The 19,000-nt window shown below is 44.1% G+C and overlaps 2 protein-coding genes across 2 annotated transcripts in view; both read right to left on the bottom strand.

Annotated features, from left to right (window-relative positions):
• The window catches only part of EPG5 (ectopic P-granules 5 autophagy tethering factor), a 99,354-nt gene extending 98,417 nt beyond the window's left edge, over positions 1–937 (bottom strand). Inside the window, exon 1 of the mRNA XM_049782439.1 lies at positions 860–937. Coding sequence (XP_049638396.1) covers positions 860–922 — 63 coding nt within the window. The 5' untranslated portion in view covers positions 923–937. The remainder of the gene's footprint in view (positions 1–859) is intronic.
• Positions 938–15,846: 14,909 nt separating this feature from the next.
• LOC126020242 (kinesin-like protein KIF23) overlaps positions 15,847–19,000 on the bottom strand; it is a 44,765-nt gene continuing 41,611 nt past the window's right edge. The window contains exons 17-18 of the mRNA XM_049781691.1: positions 16,200–16,317; positions 15,847–15,926 (exon numbers count right to left, since the gene is read on the bottom strand). Coding sequence (XP_049637648.1) covers positions 15,847–15,926; positions 16,200–16,317 — 198 coding nt within the window. The remainder of the gene's footprint in view (positions 15,927–16,199; positions 16,318–19,000) is intronic.

Here is a 19,000-nt window from a genome sequence, read left to right on the forward strand (position 1 = left end):
GCTGACATTCCCCCCACCCAACAACAAGGACTCCATCTTGAACTTTGAGGACCCACCCATGGATTTTCTTGTAAACATAGACTATGATATTAATAAATACAGCGCAGTACCAGGAAAACATGTTCTCTTCCTTATGATTCTGTCGAGCACATTTCCTTTTCTCAAGCTATGTAAAGAAGATAACACACTAAACCAAATTAACCAACTGTTATCTGTCCACAGCAGACTATGAAGTTTTAGAGAGTGCAAATTGTAAGAGGGAAAAAAGGCAGGGGTAAAAAAACACGCTACTCCTGTAAGGTTCGGGGCAAAGCGTCTATAGGTCTCAAGAAAACCCTTCGTAGGGCTTGTCTCCCTCGCTGAACCAGGACGATGAAATCTTGTTTTCGCTCACTCTGTGGAAGGCCAGATCCCTTGAACTGTCATGAATGGAGAGACAGCGAGTACAACGCCAGACCCTCCTTAGGCCTTCCTTGAACTAGTGACCCTCCTGCACCTCACGCACCAGCTCCTTTAGCTTCTGCTACCGTTCTGGGGCGTAAAAGGGGCATTTGGGCGAGTTACCCAGCCAAGGCCACTGGGTCTCCCCCAAGGAGACCAGAGGTATCCGATCGTTAGGCTTTTCCAGGAGCGCCTTTCCCTCGTCGGTCTCATTTGAATGCACTTTGACGTGCAAGGCCGGCCTTGCAAGAAGCGAGGGCGACCGTCCCCAAGTGCTCTCTCCCCACCTGCTGCGGGCGGGGAGGAACGAGAGGCCCGGGGTCGGTTCGGGGTCCCGGGAGCGGGACAGGAGGCGCCGAGGACTCGGGGAGACGGAGCACACCCGCCACGGGCTCCGGGAGGCAAGACCCTTCCTCACCTTGGCCTTGGGCCGGCCGCCCTTGGCCTTGGGCCGGCGCTGGGGCCTCACCGCCTCGGCCATGGACGCAGCCGCGGCGCCGTCGCCGCTTGTTTTGCTCGAACCCTGCGCGGCCCGACGGCGGCTACTTCCGGCCTCTGCGGTCACGTGACAGCGCCCGGCCAATCGACGGGAGGGGGCGGTGTCCGCTACGGGCCGCGAGCGAGAACAAACTTCCCCGAGAGGCCGTTTCCATAAATACCCTGCCCCGCCCACTGCTTTCAGGCTCCGCCCCTTGGTCCGAGTCTCCGCCCTCCGGGCTCTGTGGGCATCCCAAACAAGCTAAGCGAGATGATGCATCTAGGGATGACAGGTGACCCAGGAACGTCCGTTTCCTCCTTCGTAGAAAGGTTGGAGATTCTCTAATATTAAATGAGCCAGAACATTTTATTCCGGGTTAAAACTAACATGCCAATTTAAAAAAAAAAAGGCAACAGACCAGACGCCTCCAAGTTTTTTTTGGGGGGTGGGGATGTTTTTGTTTGTTTTGACACACTTGCTTCATTTGGAAACTGCAGGTTTGAACGACATAGCTCTATCCCTTTTCCAGCTCTACATTTTTTTTTTCAAGGCACTCAGTACCTCTAAAAATACTGTCTACCTTGCTTTTGCGTTTGTTTTTGTCAATCTAGCTACACTGAATCCACCAATAAAACACAAACTGTCTAAAATGAAACAATAGCATTTATTTGAGGTCCTGTGTCTGTAACTCAAGGGGTGCGATTTCAAGCACCATCCTAAATTGTGTTTCACTGGATCTTTGTGCAAGGAACTAAAAGGAGGAGGATGGGATTTAAAAAAAATTTTGTGAAGAATTAGGAGTGGTTAGGGCCTGAACAATAATAGTACAGCGGGTGGGACCCTTATTTTGTATGTGGCCAAACTGGACTCTATCCCTAGCAACTCATCCATTTTTCCCAAATACTGCCAGTTTGGGGAAACCTGACAAAATAAACAAAAATGTTGAAACTTTAGTTAAAATAGAATTTTAGATCCCTCAGTATAAAGCAAGCGTCCTAAGCACTCCCAAGTATGGCCCCAAAACAAAACAACAAAGAATTATTGGTTGTGGATAACAGTCCCTAGAATTCTTTGGGTTTTACTCAGCATGACCTTGGTTACTGAAGAAGAGAAAGGAAACATTTATCTCTGCCCAGTTCTCAAAGAAGTCCTCTTTCTACCTGGAAACTGGTTCTTGCCTGTTAGTAAGTAGTATTTATTTGTTTTATTTTGGGGCCACACCCAGTGGTATTTGGCAAAGAGAAAGGGGTCCTGTGGTGCCAAGATCAAACTCAGGGCTCCCAAATAAAAAACATGTATTTAAAAGACTGATTACAACAACAGTGATGGAACTTTTAGAACTGTAGAGAGAGACTCTATCCATGTCTCTGTCCTATATGATCTGTATAAATACCAAGATCTCTAGTTAGAGAGGTCTGATTTAATCATCCATAACTGAGCAGAAAATTTCCTGGCACCATAAAAATATGTTGGGGTATGAAAATGAGCGTGTATGGAGCCTGTAGTTGTTCCATTGACAGTATGCTTCAAGGGTAGAGAAACCCAGTATCTCTTAGGCCAGGGGAATTCCCTTTCTTTTTTATTTTTTTGAATCACTATTGAGAGAATTTTATTGTTAATATTAGCATATAGAAAATTTTTTATGTTTTTTTTTATTTAAACACCTTGATTACATACATGATTGTGTTTGGGTTTCAGTCATGTAAAAAGAACACCACCCATCACCAGTGCAACATTCCCATCACCAATGTCCCAAGTCTCCCTCCTCCCCACCCGACCCCCGCCTGTACTCTAAACAGGCTCTCCATTTCCCTCATACATTCTCATTATTAGGAAAGTTCAAAATGTAGTTATTTCTCTAACTAAACTCATCACTCTTTGTGGTGAGCTTCCTGTGGTGAGCTGGAACTTCCAGCTCTTTTCTCTTTTGTGTCTGAAAATTATTATTGCAAGAATGTCTTTCATTTTTCTTAAAACCCATAGATGAGTGAGACCATTCTGCGTTTCTCTCTCTCTCTCTGACTTATTTCACTCAGCATAATAGATTCTGTGTACATCCATGTATAGGAAAATTTCATGACTTCATCTCTCCTGACAGCTGCATAATATTCCATTATGTATATGTACCACAGTTTCTTTAGCCATTCGTCTGTTGAAGGGCATCTTGGTTGTTTCCGGAGTCTTACTATGGTAAATAGTGCTGCAATGAATATAGGTGCAAGGAAGGGGTTTTTGTATTGTATTTTTGTGTTCCTAGGGTATATTCCTAGGAGTGGTATAGCTGGATCATATGGGAGCTTGATTTCAAGTTTTTGGAGGAATCTCCATATCGCTTTCCATAAAGGTTGAACTAGACGGAATTCCCACCAGCAGTGGATAAGAGTTCCTTTCTCTCCACATCCCTGCCAACACTGTTTATTCTCAGCATATGTTTATATATATATATAATGTTTCAGTACATCTTAAGTGTCAAATCATTTCTCCAGACTGTCAAAATAAATTGTATTGTTCATTTCGGTGGATTTAAGCATGTATACACCATTCATAATTTACTTTGTGGTAGAAAGATTCAGGCCAACAGTTTGTAAAGACATGATTTCTTTAGGACTAGATATATTCTTTCTTTTTCACATTTTTAAAATTTATTTTAACATGTACATTTACTTTGTCTCTCGAGCCCCCAGATTGTAGTACATTATAATATTTCTTACACAAAGCAATCCAAAGCCACAAAATTTTTGCAACTCCTTTAACATTAAAAGCTGTAGTATTGGGGCCGGAGAGATAGCACAGTGGTAAGGAGTTTGCCTTAGATGCAGAAGGACAGTGGTTCAAATCCTGGCAACCCATATGGTCCACCAAGCCTGCCAGGAGCGATTTCTGAGCATAGAGCCAGGAGTAACCCCTGAGCACTGCCGGGTGGGATGCAAAAAAAAAAAAAAGCTGTAGTATTGTTGACACAATTGATCATAATACAATAATTCATTAAGAATGAGTCAAAGGGGCACAGCAAAGACTGTGTTAGTGTGGAAATTATTTGCATAGGCCCAGCAAAATAGAGGGGACATGGAAAGAAAAAGCCTTGGCCTAAATACAAGAGGACCTTACCACTGAAGTTTTCTGACATAAGACCAACTCTATGCTTCAAGCATATTAGGTTGTTCAACCCAAGTCATTGTCTGTAGTGGCACTACACTTATTTTTTACACTGTCACTGTTGTTGGTGGCAGGTTTCTGTAGCCAAGGCTCTCGGAATATGTTCATATCCTATATAAGAGTCAGGATGATGCGGAGCACCCTTTAGTTTCACAATTAGAGGGTGATGCAGAGAGCTCAGTCTTTAAAGCAAGTTGTTATTGCTGTTAAGTTCTCTGGGTGTTAAAGGGAAGTCTCTGTTGAATAGGTCTATGCCAGAGCAGTGGTAAGGTCTTCCCTGGTAGAGGATTGCTTTCAAGTGATGTAGTACACAACCATGGTTGTTTTGTAGATGGCATCCCTGGTTCAGTGGTAAATGGACAATGCCCATTGCCCATTCTTTCAAGACATGAGCCAGGTCTTTATGACAATGTTCAGGGTGTAAGGTCCTACTGCATTATAAGATTTGTGTGTTCCCATCTCTATAAGATAAGAACGTGTTTGTATATAATCTCCCATTTTAATGTGCATATGCAAAGGAAGAACAGTATCACATGGAGAGATTGGTGCCTATGGGGATGCTAGAACAAGTCCAACAATCCAATTGACTTGGTTCTTATATAAATGTTAAATGGAGGGACACTTCTACAAACTTCCTTATTTAACAAATAACAAAGGGAAGGAAAGAGAAAGAAGGACTCTTTCACCAAAATACCTTATTGAACAGTTCACAAAGAGAAGAAAAGATAAAAAGTAGGGAAAATAAACAATCTAACTTAAGACAGTGGACTCAATTGTCACCGTTTGTGGACACTAACAGAAACCTAGTATGGTAGCAACCACAGTTACACAATGAAGGAAGAAAGAGGCCAAGAAGCCGCTGAGAGTAAACAAGTAGGAAAAGAGTACTGGTCTCTTCCCAGCTTGAGAGTCCATCCTCTCGTTTTTATTTTGAATATATATGGTACCCCCTCACAAACTGGTCTCTTCCCAGCTTCAGAGTCCATTCTCTCATTTTTATTTTAAATATATATGGTATGAGCCGGTGCTAGCCCCCACACGGTTTTTAAAATGGAGACCAATGAGAAAAAAAAAATACCAGTGAATGTCCCGACATACACCAGTGCTGCATCGGCCCACCCTTCACCCCGTGCATCCCCCGCTTGGTGTAGGGAGAGAAAGGGGAAAAGCCTGAGGATCACTATAAAGTCCACCTTAGCCGGCAACCAGGGAAGGCCTGGAGTAAAGGGGAGAAAATGTGGGAATGACTGGAAACCTGACAAGCCTCCCAGAACCCCCCAAGCTAGGGAGTAGGCCTCCGGCATGGGATGTCCCCTAACCCCATACCTGGGAAGAGCTGGCCTCCAGGATCAAGGAACCGGAAGCCAGATATCTGCCCTGCCCTTCCCCAGGAATTCCCTTTCTAATTTCCCCAATACTTACTGTGCCTTTGCAAGAAAGAAAGAAAGAAGGAAGGAAGGAAGGAAGGAAGGAAGGAAGGAAGGAAGGAAGGAAGGAAGGAAGGAAGGAAGGAAGGAAGGAAGGAAGGAAGGAAGGAGGACGGAGGGAGGGAAGGAGGGAGGGAGGGAAGGAGGGAGGGTGGGAGGGAGGAAGAAGAAAGAAAGAAAGAAAGAAAGAAAGAAAGAAAGAAAGAAAGAAAGAAAGAAAGAAAGAAAGAAAGAAAGAAAGAAAGAAAGAAAGAAAGAAAGAAAGAAAGAAAGAAAGAAAGAGGGAGGGAGGGAGGGGAGGGAGGGAGGGAGGGAGGGAGGGAGGGAGGGAGGGAAGGAAGGAAGGAAGGAAGGAAGGAAGGAAGGAAGGAAGGAAGGAAGGAAGGAAGGAAGGAAGGAAGGAAGACAAACCTTTATTGTAGTTGCTGGTTTTGGTTTTTCGATTTTTATTTTTTCCTGTTCTTTTGTTTTTGTTTGGTTTGGTTTGATTTTGCTTTTTTGTTTATTTGTTTGTTTGTTTGTTTGTTTGTTTTGTGGTTTTTGGGTCACACCCGGCAGTGCTCAGGGGTTACTCCTGGCTCCATGCTCAGAAATTGCTCCTGGCAGGCACAGGGGACCATATGGGACGCTGGGATTCGAACCGATGACCTCTTGCATGAAAGGCAAACGCTTTACCTCCATGCTATCTCTCCAGCCCCTGTTTTGTTTTGTTTTTTATTTTGTAGTTGCTGGTTTTTGTTTTTTGGTTTTTTTGTTATTGCTTCTTTTTTGTTTTTGTTTTTTTTGTTGTCTTTTTCTTCTTTTTCCCTTCCTTCTTTTAAATTGATATTTATTTATAACATCTAGAAGGACTCCTCCTCGTTTTTTTTCTTCTTTTCCTTTTTCTTTTCTTTTATTTCCAACATAACCACATAACTTGAACCATCTTGTTCTGCTCACAAATTGAGGGGGAAATAATGTTCATAATAGTTGTATAAATATTGAGTAGAAATAAAAATAATCAGACTTAAACACCAAATTCAAAGCCAACAACAACAGAATCTATATCCAATCTATAACAAGCTAGACACAGAAGGGACCAATTATACTAGCAGTCCACGGGGCAAAGGAGTCCCCTCCTTTGGGATGCATGCTGGGAAAAGGGGTGGAGGGAGGACAACATTGGTGGTGGGAATGGCCCTGATTCAATGTCACCATGTACCTAAACTATTACTGTGAAAGATTTATAATCCACTGTGGTCAAAACTAAAAATTAAAAAAAAAAAAAAAAACCCAAGCATGTATTTACATCCTAAGAGCTATTTCTGCAACCCAGTAAGTACTTTTTTTTTTAAGTTGAAAATTTAGGGGCCAGAAAGACATTAGTGCAGGTACATTGACCTAAATTCAACGACCAGCATCACACATGGTCCCCTAAGCCTACAAGGTCTGACTCCTGAGAATAAAGCCAGAAATCAATCCTGGAAGCTGCTAGATATGTACCAAAAACAAACAAAACAGTTGAAAGTTTAGTTAAGATAGAGTTTCAGGGGCCGGGCGGTGGCACTAAAGATAAGGTGCCTGCCTTGCCTGCGCTAGCCTTGGACGGACCGCGGTTCGATCCCCCGGTGTCCCATATGGTCCCCCAAGCCAGGAGCAACTTCTGAGCACATAGCCAGGAGTAACCCCTGAGCGTTACTGGGTGTGGCCCAAAAACAAAAAACAAAACAAAACAAAAAAAAAAAGATAGAGTTTTAAACACAAGATTATGTGTTTCTGTCTTCCCAGAAAATTCATTTCCTGGTTAAAAAAAAAATCTACAAAGGCAGAGTTCTTTCTTGTTGTTTGTTTGTTTGTTTGTTGAAGGTTTGGGTTCTCCCAAGCAGTTCTTATGTATTCTTATGGGTCATTCCTGGTGATTCTGAGCCAACTGGACCAGCAAATCAATGTACAAGCCCAAGGATATGGTGCTACAAAATAATGCAGTGTAGGAAACAACCAGGGTCACACCAGGAAGTACTGGGGGGAGGGCATGTGTTGCCAGAGATAGAACCAGTGTCAGGTACATACAAAACATGTGTCCCAACCCTTGTACTATTTTCTCTGCCCAAAGTGTTTTTTGTTTTGTATCCTGAGGCATCCCATGAGCCTCTAGAATACTGACAAGCACATAGTAGATGCTCAGAAAATAGCTGAGGAGCCAGAGAGATACTTCAACAAGCTGAGCACATGCTTTGCATTAGGAGTTCCAGTTACACCCCTAGCACTAACACCACATGTTACCCCCAAACACAAACCAGAAGTAGCCCACTAGGCAAAAGCTCAAAAAAAAAAAAAATCAATAAGGGACTAAAGAGATATCTCAATGGGTAGTGCAGTTTCTTTGCATGCTGCTAGCCAAGCTCAATACATGCACCATATGTGGCTCCTGATCCCCACCAGGAATGATCCCTGAGCACAGCCAAGTATGGCCCAAAGAAATTTAGAGTTTTAAGTTAATAAATAGTCAAATTGGTGAAAGTAGGGTGTTCTGTCTCATTGGTTCACAACTTACAACTTGATTTTACCAAAAACAGCCATCATCCCTAGTTTCTTTGTATCTGTTTACAGCTTGGTTTCACACAAAAAAGAAATTTTCCTACTTACCATCTTGTTTTACATGTCTCAAGCATACCTAGACAAAATAGTTTTTCAGTCTCTCTCCCTCCCTCCCCCCTCCCCCCTCTCCCTCCTCTCTCTCAGTTCTTTCCTTTTTTGACAATGTGATTTGCACAATGGTTAGAGGGGAACTTCAGTGCTGGGTTGTTGACCAGAGTAAGGTGAACCCTTCCCCCTAACTTCCTTTTTTCCCCTAACCTCTTGATATATAAACACACATCGGGATTCCAAGGACCTTCCCCCACTCTGGTGGGTGGGGTTCGAATAATAAAAAGGGAGGCTTGGGCCCGGAGAGATAGCACAGCGGCCTTTGCCTTGCAAGCAGCCGATCAAAGGTGGTTGGTTCGAATCCCGGTGTCCCATATGGTCCCCCGTGCCTGCCAGGAGCTATTTCTGAGCAGATAGCCAGGAGTAACCCCTGAGCATCACCGGGTGTGCCCCCACCCCCCCAAAAAAAAGAAGGCTGACTGGGGTTGAGGAACAGAGCTCATCAGACAGAGAAAGATATGGCTTAGGAGCACAGGGCAGGTTTAGCTTGGCACAGAAAGACATGGCAGAGAGTCTCATGGCAGAGAAAGGCCAAGACGGAATAGAGCAAGCTGACTCCAGTGAGTATCTTTTCTGACTGCTGTGTATTATTTCTCCATCTCTACTACCCTACTTTGTCGACAATGAGGGTAGAAACAGAGTATACCTGGATCGGCCACCCTGTCAATCTGGATTCAGTCCCAGCAATCCATATGGTTCCTAAGCCTGCAAGGACCACTTTCCAAGCACAGAGACAGAAGTCACCCCTGAGTGCTTCCAGGTGTTGCCCCAAAACCAAATTTTAACCACGGTCCTTCTACATGGAAGACAAATGCCCTGTCTCCATGCTATCTCTCAGACCCATGTTTGTTTTTGTTTTGTTTTGTTTTTGGGGGGGTGCCACACCCAGTGACTCTCAGGGATTACTCCTGGTTATGTGCTCAAAATCGCTCCTAGATTTGAGGGACCTATGGGATGCTGGGGCTTCAAACCCTGATCCTCCTTTCAGGGTCAGCCGTGTGCAAAGCAAACGCCCTACCGAGGCGCCATCGCGCAGGCCCCTGAAAATCCGTTTTTGTTAGAACTTAGCACTGATTCTTCAAATAGTTTGCTATGTGATTCCTTTAGCTCTTTGTTTATATCTTCCATGTTTATTAAAACTCAGGATCATTCAATCACAAATTCTATAACAGTTATTCCAGGAAATAAATATAGTTTCTTCAAACTTCGTGCTGTTTTGATTTATCCATTGAAGAATTGGTTGGTGAAAGATACACAGGAGTAGGCCAGACATGGGAATCCCAGTACCACCTGGAATAGCCAAAATTCAAAAAGAAACAGACAGGGTTAATTATAGAAATAACAGCAATATTTGCTTAATTTTTCCCTTCATTTATTTAAGAGGTCTTAATTCCTTTGAATGAATCCTGAATCTTTAGCAAAGTCCCTTAAAAATCTGGGCCAATAAAATTCAGAATGGATCATTTTCTCAGGTATATATAGTCTAATCAGGGGTCTCAAACTCAATTTACCTGGGGGCCGCAGGAGGCAAAGTCGAGGTGATCCTTGAGTGCAAAGTCAGTAGTAAGCCTTGAACATTGGGAGGAGGGGGTGTGACCCAAAGAACTAAAAAAAAAAAAAAAAAAAAAAAGATTCCTCTAGGGCAGGGCCACAAAATGTTGTACGGAGGGCCGCAAACGGCCCGTGGGCCGCGAGTTTGAGACCCCTGGTAAGTTCTTCCCTAGTATAAGGCATACATAATAGCGCTTTGCGCTTTCTACCCTTTAATTTCCTTTTAATTTATGTTTCATTTTTTTGTTGTGGAACCACAACACTTCCACAACCAGGCTGTGCTGGTGATCAAATTTAGGCCTCCTGGGCCAGAGAGATAGCATGGAGGTAAGGTTCTTGCCTTTCATGCAGAAGGTCAGTGGTTCGAATGCCGGCATCCCATATGGTCCCCTGAACCTGCCAGGAGCGATTTCTGAGCATAGAGCCAGGAGTAATCCCTAAGCGCTGCCAGGTGTGATCCCCCCAAAAAAATTTTAGGCCTCCTACATGCAAAGCATGCTCCAGCAATGCATTAGGCCTCAGCTGTGGCCTTATCTAGCTTGATTTCACTACATAATATTTTGTTTTGATTTGGTTTTGGGTCTGTAAAACCAACTGCGGCGCTCAAGGTTACTCCTAGCTCTGTGCTCAGAAATTACTCCTGGCAGACTCCTGAGACCATATGGAATGTTGGGCTTCAAACCACTGTGTGTCCTGGGTTGGCTGTGTGCAAGGCAAATGCTCTACGGCTGTGTTTTCTCTCCACCCTCGCTACATAATATTTGAATGTATCTGACCAAATTAATTTTCATAAACTCTATGCTCCTGGCCATTCTCAGGGGATTCATGTTGTGCTAGGGTTCGAATCCAGGCCTCCTGCATGCAGAGCATCCTCAGCCTATTGGACTTTATCAGCTCTTTTCCTTTTGGGGTGGAAGGTGGGTGGCTTGTATTTTTTGGTTTGGGGGCAACACCCAGATGTGCTCAGGGCTGACTCCTGGCTCTCTGCTCAGGAATCACTTCTGAGGGGACTCAGGAGATCCTATTTGGTGCTGAGGATCAAACTTTTGTTAGTTCCAGGCCAGGCAAGTTCCTTACCCACTGTACTATTTGGTCCCTCTCTTGATGCTTTTGTCTTCAACAGAGTGTTTGTTTCCCTTGTTTTTCTTTTTTTTGGGGGGAGGGGTTAGGGCCAAACCTGGTGGTGCTCAGGGGTAATTCCTGGTTCAGTGGTCAGAAATTCAGAAATGACTCCTGGTAGTCTCGTGGGACCCTATTTGAAGCTGGGGATCATAATACTTGGGTCAGCTGCTTCTAAGGCCTACACTCTTTCCACTGTGCTATCACTCTGACCCCAAACATCATGTGTCATACATCTTTGTATCTTCCATTGCTTACTTAAATGCTTGTAAAATTCTTCAGTAGCCTTTTGCTTGTAGTGTACAGAGTAAATTATTAAGACATTTTGGTCTATGATTTCAATGTAGGTTTTGTACAAATGAATTCAAAGCAGACTGGAGGAAAAAGTTCAGGGGGTGGGAACACATGCTATACATACTAGACACCTAGCTTAGATTCCCTGGCACCAGAGAGAGCAAACCTTGAATTCCTAAAGGTGGAGCATCATAAACAAGATTAAAAAGCAAAATTTCTAATATTGAGGCCAGATAAAGAATCTATGTCTTAAGGAACAGCCATCCCTGGTTCGAATCCTGACACTATTTATACTCCCTGAGCAGCACTCTGGGTTACCTCCACTGGATACAGCCAAAACACCACCACCATCAACAATAATTAGATATAATGAAAGAGATTTCATTCCAATAAAACTATTTTGTGGAGTGGTGAGGCTTTGGACTATACCCAGTGGCACTTTTGTTACTTATGGTTTTGTGCTGAAGAAACATCTAAATACCAGGAATTGAACCTGTTTTGGTAGCATTCAAGGCAAGTACCTTAATTATCTCTGAACCATTAAAGCTCTATTCTGGATCCTAATATTTGAATTGTATCCTATTATTATGTCACAAATACCTTTTTTTAAATTGCCTCATATTGAAAAAATATAAAACCAGGAAGCTGGGGTGAATGATCATAGAGTAAGTAGGCTATTTGGTCCAGATCCAATCCTCTGCATCCTGTATGGTCCCCCAAGCACTGCTAGGAGTAATTGCTAAATGCAGATTAAGGAGTAACCTTAATGCTTTGCTAGGTGTGCCGCCCCCCTCCCACCAGTACTTAAAATTATTCTTGGGGCCAGAACTTGAGCGTATTAAGAGGAAAAGTCAAACATGGTAAGTAAATGACACAGAAGGCAAAATATTAAAGAGCACTTGGTTTTCCTCTTGGCAGGGTCATTGGTGCACACGTAAACATGCCTTTTTCCTCCAAGGTGTAAATTGACTCACCCAAGCCCGTGGCCAGACACCAGATCTGCCTCACACCCCAGCCCCAGAAGCTCTGGTTGGTGGGAAGTAGCCAAAAGAGGGCAACTTACTCAAGACGTCATTCCTAAAATTGGCCACCGTGGGGCAGCACTGAGCCAAGAGCTGGAGAATGAACGAAAATGGTAGCCAGACCGGTTGGATGTTTGTGGCAGATCTGGGTTGGACTCCAGGCAGTCTCTAGGTTCCCCAGCCTCAAGGAGTTATTTCTGAGCGAAGTCAAGAGCGGAAGTAACCACTGAGCGCCGAAGGTGTGGCCTCCTCCACCCCCCCTGACCACCCACCCCCCCCCACAAAAAGTCTCAAAGGCCTTTGCTAACAGCTTTCCAGCATGGGGGCAGTTTTACCCATTTTTAATTCTGATAATCCCTCCATTTACGTGAACATTTAAAGGGTTTACAAGCAAAACAACCCCTCCACTAACAGAAGTTATTTTTTCCTAGCTGTCATAGCAATAGTGCAGCAGAGGGCCAGAGAGATAGCACAGCAGAAGGGCATTTGCCTTGCACGTGGCCAACCTAATAGGGATGGTGGCTTGAATCCAGGCATCCCATAGGATCCCCCGAGTTTGCCAGGAGCAATTTCTGAGCTCACAGCCAGGAGGAACTCATGAATGTCACAGGGTTTGACCCAGAAAAAAAATAGTACTGCAGATACAATAAATGGATTATGTGTTTGTCTTTTTTTTTTTTTTTTTTTTTTTTTTGGTTTTTGGGCCACACCCGGTAACGCTCAGGGGTTACTCCTGGCTATGCGCTCAGAAGTCGCTCCTGGCTTGGGGGACCATATGGGACGCCGGAGGATCGAACCGCGGTCCGTCTCCTAGGCTAGCGCAGATAAGGCAGGCACCTTACCTCCAGCGCCACCGCCCGGCCCCATGTGTTTGTCTTCTATGCAAGCAATCTAGGTTCAATCCCAGGCACTGCACTCACTTCCCCAGGAATGATCCTAATGTTAAGAGCAAGGTGTACTCCCTAAACACGGGCCATATGTGGCCCACCCCCCAAAATTATTAGTAACAAATCAATCCTTTGTTAAAGATAGAAGTAATATGGGGTAGGGGGACATAGCCACCAGTGCTCAGGGCTTGTTCTGGAGGGCCTGGGAATCCTATAGAATGCCAAGGATGGAACCCAGGTTGGCACCCGCTGTACTCTATTTTTTGGAACAGGAATTGTGCCCCCCCCCCCAAAAAAAAAAAAAAAAAAGGAATTGTGCTTTTACAAGTATCTCCTACAAAAAACTTGTAATGTTGGGCCCGGAAAGATAGCACAGCGGTGTTTGCCTTGCAAGCAGCCGATCGCTGGAGGTAAGGTGCCTGCCTTGCCTGCGCTAGCCTAGGACGGACCGCGGTTCGATCCCCTGGCGTCCCATATGGTCCCCCAAGAAGCCAGGAGCAACTTCTGAGGGCATAGCCAGGAGTAACCCCTGAGCGTCACAGGGTGTGGCCCCCCCCCCAAAAAAAAAAAAGGAATTGTGCTTTTACAAGTATCTTCTCATCTGATCCTACAAAAAACTTGTAATGTTGGGCCCGGAAAGATAGCACAGCGGTGTTTGCCTTGCAAGCAGCCGATCCAGGACCTAAGGTGGTTGGTTCGATTCCTGGTGTCCCATATGGTCCCCCGTGCCTGCCAGGAGCTATTTCTGAGCAGACAGCCAAGAGTAACCCCTGAGTACCACCGGGTGTGGCCCCCCCCCCCAAAAAAAAAACCAAAAACAAACAAAAAAAAACTTGTAATGTCATCATTGCTCCCACCATGTATGAGGAAACCAAGACACAACTCACCAAAGACCACCCAGCCTTATTCAGGCAGTGAGATTTATGTCAGCTCAGACATCACATCTGAACTCACATCCCCTAGTACTATGGGACTTACCATCTTTAAGAGGCACACACACTCCTCCCCTGCAACTTCTGGGTCTACTGCAGCCCAGTGTCACCTTACTACCTGACATATCTGTGTTTTCCTTACGTTGAGCTGTAATTGTCTTACAGGGCCAAACCTTTCCAGAGCTAAGTGGAATTGGTTCTTGCCAATATTAAAGCCCCTCCAAATTTTCAAATACTTGTTTTGCGCCCTACCTATCAAAAAAAATGGCCCTGGAGTAGGAACAGGGTCATTATTTCCAATTTACAAAAAAGGCCTGTTCTATTCCAGATGGCAGAGAACTGATGAAATCTTCTATCATTCCAATTTTATAGCTAAATAGAACCAGAAGCTGCACCATAATTAAGCAGTATTGAAAGCTTATTACAAGCATGCATGGCCATGACCATGGTTTTTCAAACCCAAGCAGTATAAAGGATGAACTACAGTGGAAAAATCTAGGGCTGGAGATAGCACAGCATCTGGTCAACCTGGGTCCAGTCAGTGGCATCCAATTTTGTCCCTGATCCCTACCAGAACAACTGCTTCCTGATTGCTGAGTAAGAGCACCACTTGGTGTGGCCCCAAATTAAAACCTATTATCCAGGCTCCAACAGAAGATGCTAACAGGACTCCTCTCTCGTTTCTATTGTCCATCCTGCTGAAAATTCTACCATTCCTAGGTTTGTACTTAAAACAAAAACTAGCAAGTCACTGTAGTCTGGAAGGTATAGAAAGTTGAACACAGGAGACTCCTGAATTGGATCTGCAATGTAGGATGTTAAGATTGGGGAAACCCCTAAAACTAGCATCTATGGGCTCATCCACAACAAAGTATGGTTCCCACCTCAGCCTGAAGAGCCCCCCAGCACTCCACAGGTGCTTTCATAACCCCCTAAAATTAGCCTGAACAATGCATTGGGGATTACACCCGGGATGCTCAGAGGGTGATATATAGTGAAGGATTCAAACCCAGGCAGGGTTGAAGATGCAAGACACCCATTTTCCCCAGCTAGTTCTCCCTGAATAGAATCCAGGGCTCCTTGCATGCAAAGCATCCAGTAAGTATGGGCCGTATCGCACCCAACAGTGTTAAGGGAGCTGTGATATTAGAATCACTCAAAACTATATATGCAATGCATGTCCTATGACAACCTACAATGCAAATTAAGTTGTTCTTTATTCTTCTATCTAGCCCTAAGTTCTCCAGATAATGGAGGTTGAACCTAACACCTGCTTGTTATATTAGGGGACATGAGGTCAGGCCCCATCTGGTTATACTTGAGATACAAACCAGAATTTTTGTGTGTGTGTGGTTTTTGGGTCACACCCGGCAGTGCTCAGGCTCCAGGCTCAGAAATTGCTCCTGGCAGACACGGGGGACCATATGGGGCACCGGGATTCGAACCGATGACCTCCTGCATGAAAGGCAAAAGCCTTACCTCCATGCTATCTCTCTGGCCCCACAAACCAGAATTCTTATAGTAGGCCAATTATGAAGGTAGCTCACAGGCCCCCAAAAATTAGAAAAATGGAACTGTCCAATCTTGCCACCCCTAACAAGTTTGTTACCTATGGCATGCAGATCTGGGATCCAAATCAGAAGGATCCAAGTCAGAAACTCAAACCCTAAGAATGTTGTCCAGAATAAGACTTGAAATCCAGAAGGCCTTTAGCCTCATCTAACTGACCATTCCCACTCTTTAGAAGGCAGATGTGCATCTTTACACATCTTTACACAACACACAACACAACCTAGCTTATGGGCAACACCAACAGCCAAGAGTTCAGCTTTTTATTGAACAGATTACAAAAGTTTAGTCAAAAAGACCAAAACCCTTATCATCATCAGATTCCTCAGATTCTTCTTTCTTTGCTTCTGCTTTCTTTTCCTCAGCTTTAAAACAGAAAAAAAAAGCAAGTTTAATAAATATCCTTAACTCCAAAACCTCCCAATCTTGTACTGTTGTCAAAAACACCCTTCGAAGAGATAGCTCCTCTGACCTTGTCTGTTCCCAGGCAGCCACATCTAGGCTTCTGCTATTCCTATTTTAAAACGTTCACCTCTTTTCCCATTTCCCTAACCCAACTATGGCTCTACCACCAGGGTTTCTCTATTGCTTTGATGCTTTTCAATTCCCACATCTGCCCCACCATACAAGTTTCCTACCTGGTGCAGCTGCAGCAGAGGGTGCAGGGCCACCTGCAGAAGCAGACGTTACTGCTGGGGTAGGTCCACCAGTCCCCACATTGCAGATCAGACTCCCAGTGTCGACATTGGCCAGGGCCTACAACACAAGCACACAGGTGAAAGCTATTCTTTCTATTATACCCTCAGCACTGGAATTTATCAGTAACTCTAACTGGTGGGTTAAAAAAAAGGTTCGGCTATGAAGAACTTTGTAAATCACAACAGGTTTTTTTTGTTGTTGTTGTTTTTGGGTCACACCCAGCGGTGCTCAGGGGTTACTCCTGGCTGTCTGCTCAGAAATAGCTCCTGGCAGGCACGGGGGACCATATGGGACACCGGGATTCGAACCAACCACCTTTGGTCCTGGATCGGCTGCTTGCAAGGCAGACGCCGCTGTGCTATCTCTCTGGGCCCAATCACAACAATTTTAATAAAATATTTTTAATTCTATATCTTGTTCCCCCTAAAACAAACATGTTCACTATTTGAAACCTCTGCTGCCTCCAAGATTTTAAAATATTCATGCCTGAGTTTAGAAAATTAGTCATATTAAAGATGGTGATTACAACAGAGAAACTGTACAGTAAAAGGAATTAGAAGAACCAACTCATGAGGCAAACAATTCAAAAGAGCTAGCTCACATGTCAAGCATTACTCAGAATACAAGGCAAATCCACCTGTAAATTCACCCATCTATGAACATGGACTTGGACACCAACACTATGTTCAGGACACAGCTTCAAAGGCTATTCCAGCTCTGTACTTAGGAGTGATCCCTGGCAGTGCTTGAGTAAGCATATGCACTGCTAGGGATTGAACCAGGCTTGGCTGCAAGCCAAGTGCCTTACCCTGTACTCTCCCTATCTCTCCAGACCCTACCTGTCTTGAGGGGGAAAATTTAAAAATCTTTTTCTTTACAAAGGGATTTCTGAAGTCCAGGAGACAATTCAGTGGTGCAAGGCACATATCTTGCATGGACCTTTGAGCAACGTACATTTCACCAGCAGTACCAGGTGTGAGCATCAAACCATCTGGAACAGTTAATCAAGTAGCACCAGGAATGGCACCCAATCCCTATAAGAATAGGTTGGATGGGGCCAAAGAGAGCACAGCAGTAAGTTTTGTACACAGCTGATCCAGGACAGTGGTTTGAATCCTGGCATCCCATATGGACCCCCATATATGCCAAGAGAGATTTTTTCTTTTGGTTTTGTGGGTTATACACAGCAACGCTCAGGGGTTACTCTATGCTCAGAATTCACTCCTGGCAGGCTCAGGGGACCATATAGGATGCCAGGATTCTGCATGCAAGGCAAACACCCTACCTCCATGCTATCTCTCTGGCCCCCAGGAGTGATTTCTGAGCACAAAGTCAGAAGTAACCCCTGAGCACTGCTGGGTCTGACTCAAAAACAAACAAAAACAAACCAAATAAGAAGCTTGGGGGGCAATCCCTAAGAGACAACCCCTAATAAAAGGGGCCTACTTTATACTAAAAAGAATTTTTAAGGGGCTAGAGAAATAGTACAACAGTTATGGCACTTTTTAATCATGTACCTGGGACCCCATATGGTCCCCCAAGCACCACCAAGAGTGATCCCTGAGTGCAGAGCCAGGAGTAAGCCCTGAGCACAATGAGGTGTGTGCCTCCAAAAAAAAAAAAAAATTAAGAAGACCTAAGAATCGCATTACAAAGACAATGGGCTCTAAAAAAAACCCGACATTTTGGACAATTGGGGAAAGTAAACAGACTAGTAAAAGATACTGACTCAATATTTCTTAGGTGTAATCCAGACTGTGGTTATTTAGGACAATGTTCTTATTTTTACAGGAATACCATGAAGTCTCTCGTTGCATAAATCCCTTTGGATGGGCTTGAATGGTGGTGGATGATAATGGAGGTCTTTCTCCTCCAGCCCAGGACCACATGGCTCCAACGCCCTCCAGCTGGCGGGTCAGCAAAGGTTCAAAGAAAAATATTTGCATTACCTACACAAAGAAGGTATATCTAGGCAATGGGAAATAACATTCTTTTGGTCTTTCTAGGGGATTTCAAAATGTTTCAAAGAAAAGTTTGGGAAGATAATTCTAAAACGTTCATAAGTAGCAAAAATATTCCGATGACAAAAAAGGAAAATATGTGCGAAACCATTTATATTTCCTGATTTTGACGATGCTCATCAAGTAATGAATCTGAAAGGCAATGATGAGCTTCACACACAGTAAACACATGAATTCACTAAACCCAAGGCATCATTTCAGCTGCCCAATGTCTTTGTTATTTTGCTTTTTCCTCAGATACAGGGATAGTTCTCAGTTTTAGGCAGTTTGATCTTTTTTTTTTTTTTTTTTGGTGTGGTTTTTTTAGGTCACACCCAGCAGTGCTCAGGGGTTACTCCTGGCTCCATGCTCAGAAATTGCTCCTGGCAGGCACGGGGGACCATATGGGACGCTGGGATTCGAACCGATGACCTTCTGCATGAAAGGCAAACGCCTTACCTCCATGCTATCTCTCCGGCCCTGAGTTTGATCTTTTAATAAGAGAAATTAGACTTTATTTACAATGATCCTCGCACATATCACCATTGAACTTTCTAAATCTACAAAAAAGAAAAGCAAGATTAAAATCTACTGCTATAACAGTTAAAAAATATATTGGGGGGACCGGAGTAGTGGCACAGCAGTAGGGTGCTTACCTTGCACGCAGCTGACCTAGAATGGACCTCGGTTTGATCCCCCAGTGTCCCATATAGTCCCTCAAGCCAAAAACCAGTATATAT

Source organism: Suncus etruscus, chromosome 10 (assembly GCF_024139225.1).
Source record: "Suncus etruscus isolate mSunEtr1 chromosome 10, mSunEtr1.pri.cur, whole genome shotgun sequence".
NCBI classification, from domain to species: domain Eukaryota; kingdom Metazoa; phylum Chordata; class Mammalia; order Eulipotyphla; family Soricidae; genus Suncus; species Suncus etruscus.